The 10,705-nt window shown below is 34.3% G+C and overlaps 1 protein-coding gene across 1 annotated transcript; it reads right to left on the bottom strand.

Annotated features, from left to right (window-relative positions):
* Window positions 1–1,180: 1,180 nt before the first annotated feature.
* Window positions 1,181–7,276, bottom strand: LOC141838730 (RHOMBOID-like protein 2). Its single transcript, XM_074726293.1, has 6 exons — window positions 6,646–7,276; window positions 4,052–4,215; window positions 2,833–2,993; window positions 2,484–2,740; window positions 2,217–2,343; window positions 1,181–1,560 (listed from the first exon to the last, which is right to left on the bottom strand). Exons 1-6 carry the CDS (start codon window positions 6,999–7,001, stop codon window positions 1,435–1,437), a joined length of 1,191 nt encoding a protein of 396 aa, XP_074582394.1. The 5' UTR covers window positions 7,002–7,276; the 3' UTR covers window positions 1,181–1,434.
* Window positions 7,277–10,705: the final 3,429 nt, after the last annotated feature.

Below are 10,705 nucleotides of genomic sequence, written 5' to 3'. Positions count from 1 at the left end.
AACCCTAGAAAATCAGTGCGCAGTTTTAGGGTTAAAGGATGAGGCTTTAAAACCCTAGTTAATTTGTAAAATTAAATCGAATTTAGAAAAACAAAATGGATTCAGAATACGTGATTAAAATCATTATTTTAGGAAAAAAGTAATTAAAATATATTTGGAGTATATATAAATATTTTTGGGCAATTGGGTTTCCAGCGATATTATTGCCTCGCTAAAGTTATAAATGTGATTTTTTAATGTGCATTAATGTCTACGTAAAAAATAAAAGCGAATAAATTCCTTTGTGATAAAAAAAAAAGAATTACTTCGATCCTACGCATTGCTGGGGAAACAGAGAATAGTTTAGTAAAAAAAAATAATGTAAAGGTAATAATTAAAGTTTGAAATTAATTAACTAATTATTAACCTCAAAAGGGTTAAATGAACGAACTTGCATTTTCATTGTGCTCAATCACATCACAAAATTACACTCTATAATAAAAAATATTTCTAGACGAAATTCGAGGTTGTGAAACAAGTTTAAGAACGAAACATTTTATCTTGTCCCTCATTGCTCATGTAAAACAAATATTCTATACTACAACATGGTAAATCAATGCTAATTCACGTCCTAGAAAATTACACGAAATTACCATTTGATGCCTTTTGGAGCTTACCAATTAATCCTTGTTAACCGAAGAAGGCAAGAAAAACGATATAGAAGTGAACATAGAACAAAAAATATAACATTTAGAGTATCTACAAATGACTTTTAGCTTGTCTACCTACAAATATAGATATGAATCAGATTTGAAGTGAGAACATTTGTATCTTTTTTGGTTGAAAACAAAACCATGCCATCCAATAATCAAGAAAATCAAATCCAGAGTAAAATATTGGAGCTTACAGCATATAACATGGACAAAAGATCAACATACACAACAAAAAGAGGTAGAACACAACGATATCTTAGTTACTAGAGAGATTTCTTCTTGGCTCTCTCAAGTTTAAGCAAACAGACAGAATCTGAATTGAGAGGAAGAATAAAAGAAACAATAACGACCATCTAGTTCTAATTGATGTCCATCTTTGGCCTTGAATTTTTTATTCTATAAATCCATTTGTTTTCATCCCATTTCATTCTTTCAATATAAACTCTTTAAGACAATCCCAACAATCCCTGTGATCTATAACTATAACGAGAGGTAAGGTGCATGTATATTGAGCATCAAAATGTTTATACTAACACGACACATGTAGTTTTAGTTTGGAGATTTGCTCTGTGAATTATGAACATGCATTAGTTTGTCATAATCGGGAAGGTTTACACAGAAAAGAAATAGACTCTTGTAGACCCTAAGTGCATATGTATAGTCAACTCAGAAATTGACCCAACTGTGTAGAAATGAATGCACCAAATGAAAGATCTGGTAGAATAAAATTAGAGTTTCCTCTTCAACTGCACAGTTGGTAACACAAGTCAGTAGTCGATTGGGTTGCATTGGAGCCAGATAAATTGTACACATGGTTTCTCCCACTGCCCTGGCAAGTAATGTTGTACATGTTCCCAAGCTGTGAAACCTGCCACAAGATCATTCATTAGTCAAAATTCATCATAAAAAATCCCTTAAAAACAGCACAAATTCAAACTATTCGAGCATATAACACACATAAACACAGCGTAAATCTCTAATTTCCAAGACTGAGCTCATTTCCATCACAATGTTTGAGAGGAAAAGGAGTTAAACAAACAGCACCGTTTACAAAATTTAAAATATCAGAAATGTTAATTCTATAAATTTCAATTCCTTTCAATACAGTATTTGTAAGGTGGTCTTAGTCAAAGCAAATTCATGCATATATACGTGTGTGAGTGTGTGTGTGTGGTATTCTTCCTAAACCAATATTTGGTATCACGAGATCACAAGCTTTCTTAAAAAAGAGAAAATACATGTTTATTCTCACATACTGCGTTGAGGATTTGAAGCTGCATCCCTTAAGCAAAATTAACCTGAAGGCAACACTCATTCACTGCCAATGTGCGTATGAAAATGCTGGTGCTACTTAAGTCTAAATTGCTCAGAATCAGGTAAATCATGTAGCAAAGTAGCTTAATGTTCAATCAAAATGCATCAGATATTATTGCTGTGTGTGGAGGGTAAATCATGGAGGAGACTAGCATAATCCTGCAAAAAGATATCATCCATGAAAAACTAGAGCATAATATGGGCATCCACCTCGCATGTTTCAGTTCCTGATCTGCAGTTCCACCTGGAGGTAGGGACGCAGCTTAAATAATGGCACCAGGAGCAGTGATCATTCCCATTGAAGCCTCTGAACAACAAAATCAGGCCTACCGTGAACCTGAAAATGCAGATTTGCAGATCATTCTACATCATTCTGTTTTGTTAAATGATTCAATCAATACCAATGGTGAAGATGAAGAATTCATGTATAAAAACAACAAGAAATTCAGAACCAGGGATAAAATGTCAGACACCTACCCAACAATTAGCAAGATGGCACCAATAACCCATAACACATATTGATAGATCATATGCTTGTTCTTTACAGGGCCATTGTATCCAACAGGAGTGTACTTCTGACTTACATAACCATACTGTGGACGGATTAGAAGGACAAATCCTAGAAGGAATCCAGTAACAAATCCTCCAATGTGAGCAAAGTTGTCAACATGGGGGAGGATTCCAAGAGCCAAGTTAATTGCTACTATCACAATAAGTGCAGTCATTGCTGAACACTGTTATAAATTAAGGGAGAATTAGATGTCAGGATTAAGAGGCAAACAACCAGAATCCTCTTAAGCTTGTAAATAGTCATATAATATGATACCTTATTTGCATATATCGTCCAATTTGTTATGAGTTCTGAAAGCATCGCTCCAAGCAACCCAAAAAGAGCACCAGACGCACCAACAGAGTTTGATTGGACAAAAAGAGCAGATAAAACACTCCCACCAATTCCAGAAATGACATAGAGTGGTCCAATTCTCACTGTTAGAAGAAACCAAAACAGTTTGGGTTGAAACAGGTCCTTAAGCAATCAAAACACAGTACCCTAGAAGAGCCAAAAAAGGCTTATGGATATTAATTAAAACTCAGTGCTTTATGTGGTGAAAAGTTGAAAATAAAATGTTATAACCACAGCAGCATAATGGTAATGGTGCAAGTCTGCAAGAAGCCTAGAACATTACTTGAATGAGCTATAAACATTCATTTGTAAGCTACACCTCAGCAAAGGCAAACATTATAACAGTTAGGCATACTAAGGTGCTGAAACCATCTAAAAGTTGGCAAGAAGACGTTGTTGCTAAAGAAAATTGACATATTATGTTATAATAATTGCGTGACTATTTTGCCACATCTCAACCATGACAAACAGTCAGCACATGACCCTTATTGGAAGAATACCGGAAATCACATTATGTAATCATTTCTGTGGAAAATGAAACTTACTCGAGACCAGGGGAAAAATCATTATATATAGCACTTTTTGCACTGAAAACGCACATGATTAAATGTCAGATTAATCACATAAAAAACATCCTAAGTGGTAGGATCAGAAGCCAACATTAATAGGTTCTCTATGAAGAAAGGGATTGGTATTCTTCCTCAAATCTGAAGGAGCAACAAAACATCCTAAGTGGTAGGATCAGAAGCCAACATTAATAGGTTCTCTATGAAGAAAGGGATTGGTATTCTTCCTCAAATCTGAAGGAGCAACAAAACATCCTAAGTGGTAGAATCAGGAGCCAAAATATTAGAAGTTCTCTATGAAGAAAGGGATTGGTATTCTTCCTCGAATCTGAAGATGTTTATTTTAATCCAACCTTCCATTTGAAATTGAAATTCTTTTCCTGCTTGCTGGACATGGAAGTATAACATATTAATGTGTGCGTGTGATTATATTTACACATCCAATAAAACTTAGAATCTCAATAAATACAATAACAGATGAGCATATAAATAAGCAGAGGGAAACATTTTTTAAGGTGGAAAATGCTTGTGAGCTGTGATCTGAACTAGATGTTTCCACAGGAATTTGTGTTTACCAAATCCAAATTCTTGTTCGAGTCTAATTCCAATCAATAGAAGGCTCAACATATTGGCAAGTAGATGGACAACCCCAGCATGTAGCCAAATACAAGTAATGAGTCGCCATCCTTGATGTCCATGAACGACTTTATCATTTACTAGAGCACCCATCTTCTGGAGCCTGCAATATTAAGAGACAGATGGTATCAATTGTGGTTAGCCAACATGAAATTTGATGCAGTCTACTTGGACATATCTAGCATAACACGAGAGAAGTTTCTTAAAGCAATATACTATTTGGAATATTATTACTTGAACTTTGTGCCAAGTTAATGACAAATATATCATAAGCATTTTGGCATTTTCCTTGTCAACACATTCAAAATAGCATATAAAAAAACATGGCTTAAGGGCATTCCATAAAAATTGAAATGAAATTAGCATTAGGAAATTTTATCATCAAATGCTATTGACATATAAAACTCATAGTTGACTCCTCCATCGCTTTCAACTCAGCCCTTCAATTGCATCAACACAATTGAAGAGAGAAAGAGATTAGTAATGAGCATGCACATGAAAAGAGGAACAAAAGACAACTTTGGCATGACACAATTTCAGATTCATTATTGATTTTGTCCTCATTGTCATTTTGTGTATCAAAATGACAAGACTTGTTCTTCTAGATCATTTTTAGTTGATATGACCACTTTGGCTATCTTCAATATTGTATTTCATATGACAATATTTTTCTTACGTCATTAAATTTGAGATTCTACTCTCTTTGAACTTTATTCTTTTATTATATAAAAGAAGAATTGACTTTTCTGTCTTCTTTTATAAAGATTTTGATTTGACTACTAACATATTGGGTTAATTTCATACATTAATGGGTTAGATTTAGATTTAATTGGTTGATTTAACTTTTAATTGCTTTTCTTTCTCAACTTTAAATTCATATAAAATAAATTTTATAGCGGATCAAAATAAATCAAACTAAATAGCCACAACTCTTATATTTAGTTCATATGCAATAGCCATATCTTTTTTACATATGAATCATAATGAACTGTATGATGAATTATGAATTATACGAGTTTAACAATTAAGGTTTCCAACATGATGTTTGAATCCTTGCAGGCATAAAGTTATGTGGCATAGTAGAATTTGTTTCCAATAATAAAGACAATAAATCAGTAAGTATAAATGCCAATGATCAAAATGGTTAACGATACATGAACAAATGGAGATAAATTGACCACATAAGACTTGGGAATGTAGCTATAATCTCTAAATAAATAATAATTTACTAAATGTTAATATTTGACACCAACAGAGAATTGAATGAGAACAACTAATGAATCAATGCATAACAATCTAAAGGACGAAACCACATCATATAATTATATGTTTTTCTTTATAGTAAATATAAATGATTCTTTTAATTAATTAGTTAATATTTTTGCTTTAGGAAAAGAAAGTTTCCTCTTGAATATCATTTACTGTGCAGTTATGATTATTTATTTTAAATTATTCTATTATTTTACTACTTTATTTGTATTCAATGCTTAAATTTGAATAAGGCTCTGAATTAGTCTCATTAGTAATTTATGCTCAATTGATCTAACCAATTTAACCTAGATAAAAAGAATAAAAATATTAAGAAGTCTTTGAAATTGAAAAACTTAGGCTACTTTGAATTGATTAGGGTTGATCAAATTTTACCAATCTCCAAGTTTTCTGAATTTGGAGTTTAACTAGAATTAAAATGATAATTAATTCTCAATCAAGCTAAAGATTTGTGACAATTTGTGAATATAAGTTGCACCAGTCTGGAAACAACTCTAGCAACGCCATTGAACATAGTTATCACAATAAATAATGCAATTGCTCAATAGGAAGTGAGTGCATCACGTGGAAAAATATACAATATTCGATATAAAATTGATAAGGATAAATAAAAAGGCAAAATTCAAGAAGCATGTTAGGCTATATTACTTGAATTCTTGCAACTTGCAGATTAATGCCAGATAATGTAACACTCTTTCAGGCTTAATGCAAAGAGCTTCATTAGGATAGCCCGGTGCACCAAGCTCCCGCCAATGCGGGATCCTAAGGAAGAGTCTATTGTATGCAGCCTTACTTTGCTTTGCAAGAGGCTGCTTCTGAATGCAAAGAGCTTCATTAAGGTTGAAAATATGCAAGAGGTCGCAGCCCATAAACTGATTAGTCAAGGAGATTATGCATGATCAGATCGGTTGCAGGCAAATAGATGTTTTAATTCCAAGACCAATGATCACAACTGATACATTGATGAACTGAGGCACTTTTACATTATAACAATTGGTAGGCATGCTATGCAAGATCAGATTTATCACAGGCAAATTGCTGGTTTTTAATTGCAAGACCAATAACCATGACTGATGCATTGAAGTTGGATGAAAATTACTTGAAGACCTTGGTATACTCGACAAAAAAAAATCAAGCGAAATGTTTGCAGATCAAAATCATTGCAAACAGAAAACTAAACAATGTACAAAAGCCTAAGCGGAACAAAAAAAAAAGGCATTTTATGTTATAGCAATTGATAACAGACGGAGAGATTAGGGTTCACGTTTGAGTGGAAGGTCCGAGGAGCGGGTTCTGCCTGAGGGGCTGGAAGGAGAACCGGCCCAAGCTGCGGCGCAGGACGCAGGAGCTGAGGGGGCTGTTCGTGGGGCAATTGTTGACGTACATGGTGATGACAAACATTATCACGTTGGCCACGAAGATGATGGGCACCAGCAACGGCCACCATTTCTTGTCCCGCTGCCGCTGGGGCAGGCCCGGGATCTGCGCACGCGCCGGCGGAGGGGCGGCCGCGGGGCCTACTTCGACGGAGTGGTGGCCGTCGGAGCCGTCGCTCCCTCCCCAAGGCCGCAACCTCGCCTCGGCCTCCGGAGCCATACCCGAGGTCTTGTCCTTGGCCATTCCGCCGAGAATTCCGAATAAAGAATGGCTGATTTAGGATCGCTAGGTTTTACGAGGGAAGATCACAATGGCGATTGTGCTCTTCGAAGTCAAAGGTCGTTGTTGATGGATCGGTACTCCTCGTCACTGCAAGCTGCCAATTTGGACTCCATCACACCAGCTCACCAGCTACTCACCAACTCCCCTAAAAGTCAGACACACGTTGAACTGATCATCCCCGAAACCAATCGCCGATTAAAGATTTGCGATTGTCGATCGAACTGCCTTCATCAATGCGCGTTCATAAAATAGCCAATAGAATCCAAGTTGAAGAGATTTCTGTGAAAAGAGAGCGAAGGAAAGTTATCAGGTTTGTCTGTTCTCTGCAGATGATCCAGCAAGAAATATATACAAGGTAAAATGAATTACCTAAAACACATGGTAATTAAGAGTATAAAATAAGAAGATAATGATTAAAATAATCATGAATTATTGTACACGGTTATCATCCCTTCAAACTTAAGAATCTATGAAGAATATTGAAATTTTTTATTTAAAAAATATATGAAGAATATTGAGTTTGAAACATAAACAAAGAAATATGAAAATTGACTAATTTTTAGTCAACGTATTCGTAAGCTGATCATATCAGAGCGAGTGTACTAAATAAGTAGAGTGATAATTTTCAACGTACTTGGTTCTAGCATGTAAGATCAGATTGACACAAAAATATATAGTACTCATTCATAAATAATACATGATACAAATCGTGTGGAACTTGAAGGATTACGAAGCAAAAGATTGAATCAAAAATATATAGTGCTCATATTAAATAATACATGATACAAAATCCAAAGGAACTTGAAGTTTACGAAGCAAAGAATTCAATCAGACAATTTCGACAACTCCATTTGCAACAGCACGATACTCTGATTCAATACTAGAATGTGATATAACTTTTTACTTCATCGAAAAGACCCATGAAATATGATTACCTCCCAACAAATTGCAATAGTCACTTGTACTGCGATGATCATTAGAACAAGAAGCCCAATCGACATCAGTATAACACACTTAAAGATGGAGAGGAAATAGATAAACCATGATATAAGATTTTGTGTAAATACTTCAAAATTTCATTTAACAGCTTGTCAATGAGAGACAATAGGTGAATACATGATTTGACTTACTTTATTTACAACAAAAGATAGATCAAGACATGTCATGGTACAATACTGAAGAGCACTAATAATATTGCGGTAGTCGGAGTCATCTTCTAAAGGAACACCATCATATAGAGACAATAAAACAGAAGACATAAGAGTGTCTGATGGTTTGGAGTCAAATATGTCAGTTTTCTTCAAAAGATCGATAACATATTTTGTTTTACTTATCAAAGTGATGTACTTTAATATCCAAAAAATAATGCAATGGTCCAATATCTAATGACACAAACAAAACCTAACTTAGACTAGTTTGAGAACACATCAAAATAGTTGTGGTTTAAGCCATTTGGCATTCCAACAGTGCTAACAAAAGCCTTTGGTTGAGGAAGCATTGATTGATAATGAAGATTTACTCTATGAAAGCAAATATTTATCATGTGTCCGAGTTTGAAACAAATTTGACACCGTGGTTTTGAGGCTTGAGCGGACGTCTTATTCTCTAGAGGTTTCCACTAGTTGTAAAATAATATAGTTGGAGACTTAGAGGCTTGCCAAGAATACCATTTTGAGAGGGGTGAGGAATAGGGGATTTTGACTGGGGAGTATTTGAAAAGCTTGATGGTGCAGAAAATTGATATTGTCTTGGATGAGGGTGGTTTTGGGCCATAAACAAACGAGCTATATTGGTTTGAAGGGAGCTCAATGGATCTGTTGATTCTCACCTTTCTTTTTTTTTTACAAAAAAGGTGGAATCCGCCACCCCAGCAGCCTCACACGGTTGGCCCCAGGACCATCTGTGAGGAGGTAAATCGAGAAACTGCAGTTGATCACGACAGAAAAGGGTATTGCTCGGCTTCACCGAGAAATTCTCGCCTTTCTAATCTATATGCATAACTCAACAATAAGCTTTGCTCATCTTCAATGGAGGATTGGTCATCATGATTTTATATAGAAGTCACAAAAACATTGTAATCTTTTCCAAACCCAACCAATAGATATAATAAATGATCATTGTAAGAAATAAATTTTCCAATAGTAACAAATTTATTAGAAATACATTTTAATTTCTAAATGTATTCTATTGCCGAGAGACTGTCTTTTTTTCGGATTCTACAACACTGATCGAGAGCTAGACAAATCTCACATGCTATTGAATACCCAATTATTTGAGTTAAGAGTTCTTCAGTTAAGGATGAATAAATTCAGCTCTTAGGACATGATTAAATTGATTACTACATAGTAGACTTGTTGAAATAGGTAAGGATCGAATCTCGACGAAGTCGAGGCAATGCCCTCTTCGTAGTGGTCAATTGCAACTTTCCGATTTACCTCCTCACAGATGATTGTGAAACTGATCGTGTGAAACTGTTGGAATGACAGATTCTACTTTTACTGAAAAAGGATGAATAAATCTAACTCATTATTAGACTAATTATAGCATTACCAAGAGGTATACTCAAGATTAACCATTAGATTGTTGAGATCAAGGAATTTAGGAGGGCAAAAATGAGTATACCATTTATAAACTCCTGTAAACCATTAGCAATTACTATATTCAGTAGCTGAGTTTTCCAAATTAAATAGTTATTTTCATCTAGCTTGATAGAAATGGATTGATTCATTAAAAGCAGTGTTGGAAGAGAATTGAGATAGCTGAACGATGAGAATCACAAGAGGACTAGAAGTTGGAGTTTGATGAATCATATCATATCAGGATTTGTCTGTGTGTGGTTGATGATGTCTGAAAAAACCATGTTTGCCGGCAATGGCGACGACTCTGATACCACGAAGAGCTTTTTGTGAAAAGAGGTGAAAGAGTAAAAGAGACGAAGGAAAGTTGTATTACGTTTCTGTGTTCTCTGCAGATAATACAACAGATAATATATATATACAAGGTACAATGAATTACCTAATTCACGTGGCAACTAAGAGGATAAAATAAGAAGATAATGATTAAAGTAACCATTAATTATTATACACTGTTATCACAACTGATTGCAATATTAATTGTAGCTACGGAACACTCTGTTTTGGCAGAGTAATATAGGAAAAAGAAAATTACAATCTTCAGAAATATTGTTCCCCCATACAATGCATTGTATGGTTCATAATCTTCATTTATTTAATTAAATATGAATCTTATATTAAAAAATTACATCAAAACTCAAAGAAAATAACTAGAAAAGACATCATAAATAAAAGAAAGGGGTGGTGGGTGTTATTGTTGTTTTTTTCATTTGTGTTGTGATTTTAACTTTTACATTGGATTGTTTACCTTGTTATAAGGATTTATGAAGCACCTTCTCTTTTTAATTTTAATTTTTATAATTTAGGTATCCAGTCTTCATCCTGCTTAATATTGGAGATAAATAGCCTTCTCTTTTGATTTGTCTATCGAATAAATCTAAAACATAACTTATACATACTTAAATGTCAACTTTTAGAATATTCATTCCAGATTTAAATTTTAATCCTCTTATTTATTTTTCTCAAGTATTTTACTATTGTACTGTATCCCTGGAGACACACCTTAAGTTAAGATGTGGTGTTTATATGTAA

This window comes from Curcuma longa, chromosome 11 (genome assembly GCF_044706935.1).
Source record: "Curcuma longa cultivar G26 ecotype Majalengka, Jawa Barat chromosome 11, ITB_CL_G26_1.1, whole genome shotgun sequence".
Lineage (NCBI taxonomy): Eukaryota > Viridiplantae > Streptophyta > Magnoliopsida > Zingiberales > Zingiberaceae > Curcuma > Curcuma longa.
The sequence above is the reverse complement of the archived record's forward strand: the minus strand, read 5'-3'. Positions and strand labels throughout refer to the sequence as shown.

Bases quoted from the DNA above. Each gene is read 5' to 3' on its own strand.
- LOC141838730 (XM_074726293.1), bottom strand. From the start codon at position 7,001: ATGGCCAAGGACAAGACCTCGGGTATGGCTCCGGAGGCCGAGGCGAGG. The intron at 4,216-6,645 runs GTGAACCCTAAT...TTAATATTGCAG, and splicing joins CTCGGACCTTCCACTCAAAC to GCTCCAGAAGATGGGTGCTC. The intron at 2,994-4,051 runs GTAAACACAAAT...TTCTTCTAACAG, and splicing joins CGAACAAGAATTTGGATTTG to TGAGAATTGGACCACTCTAT.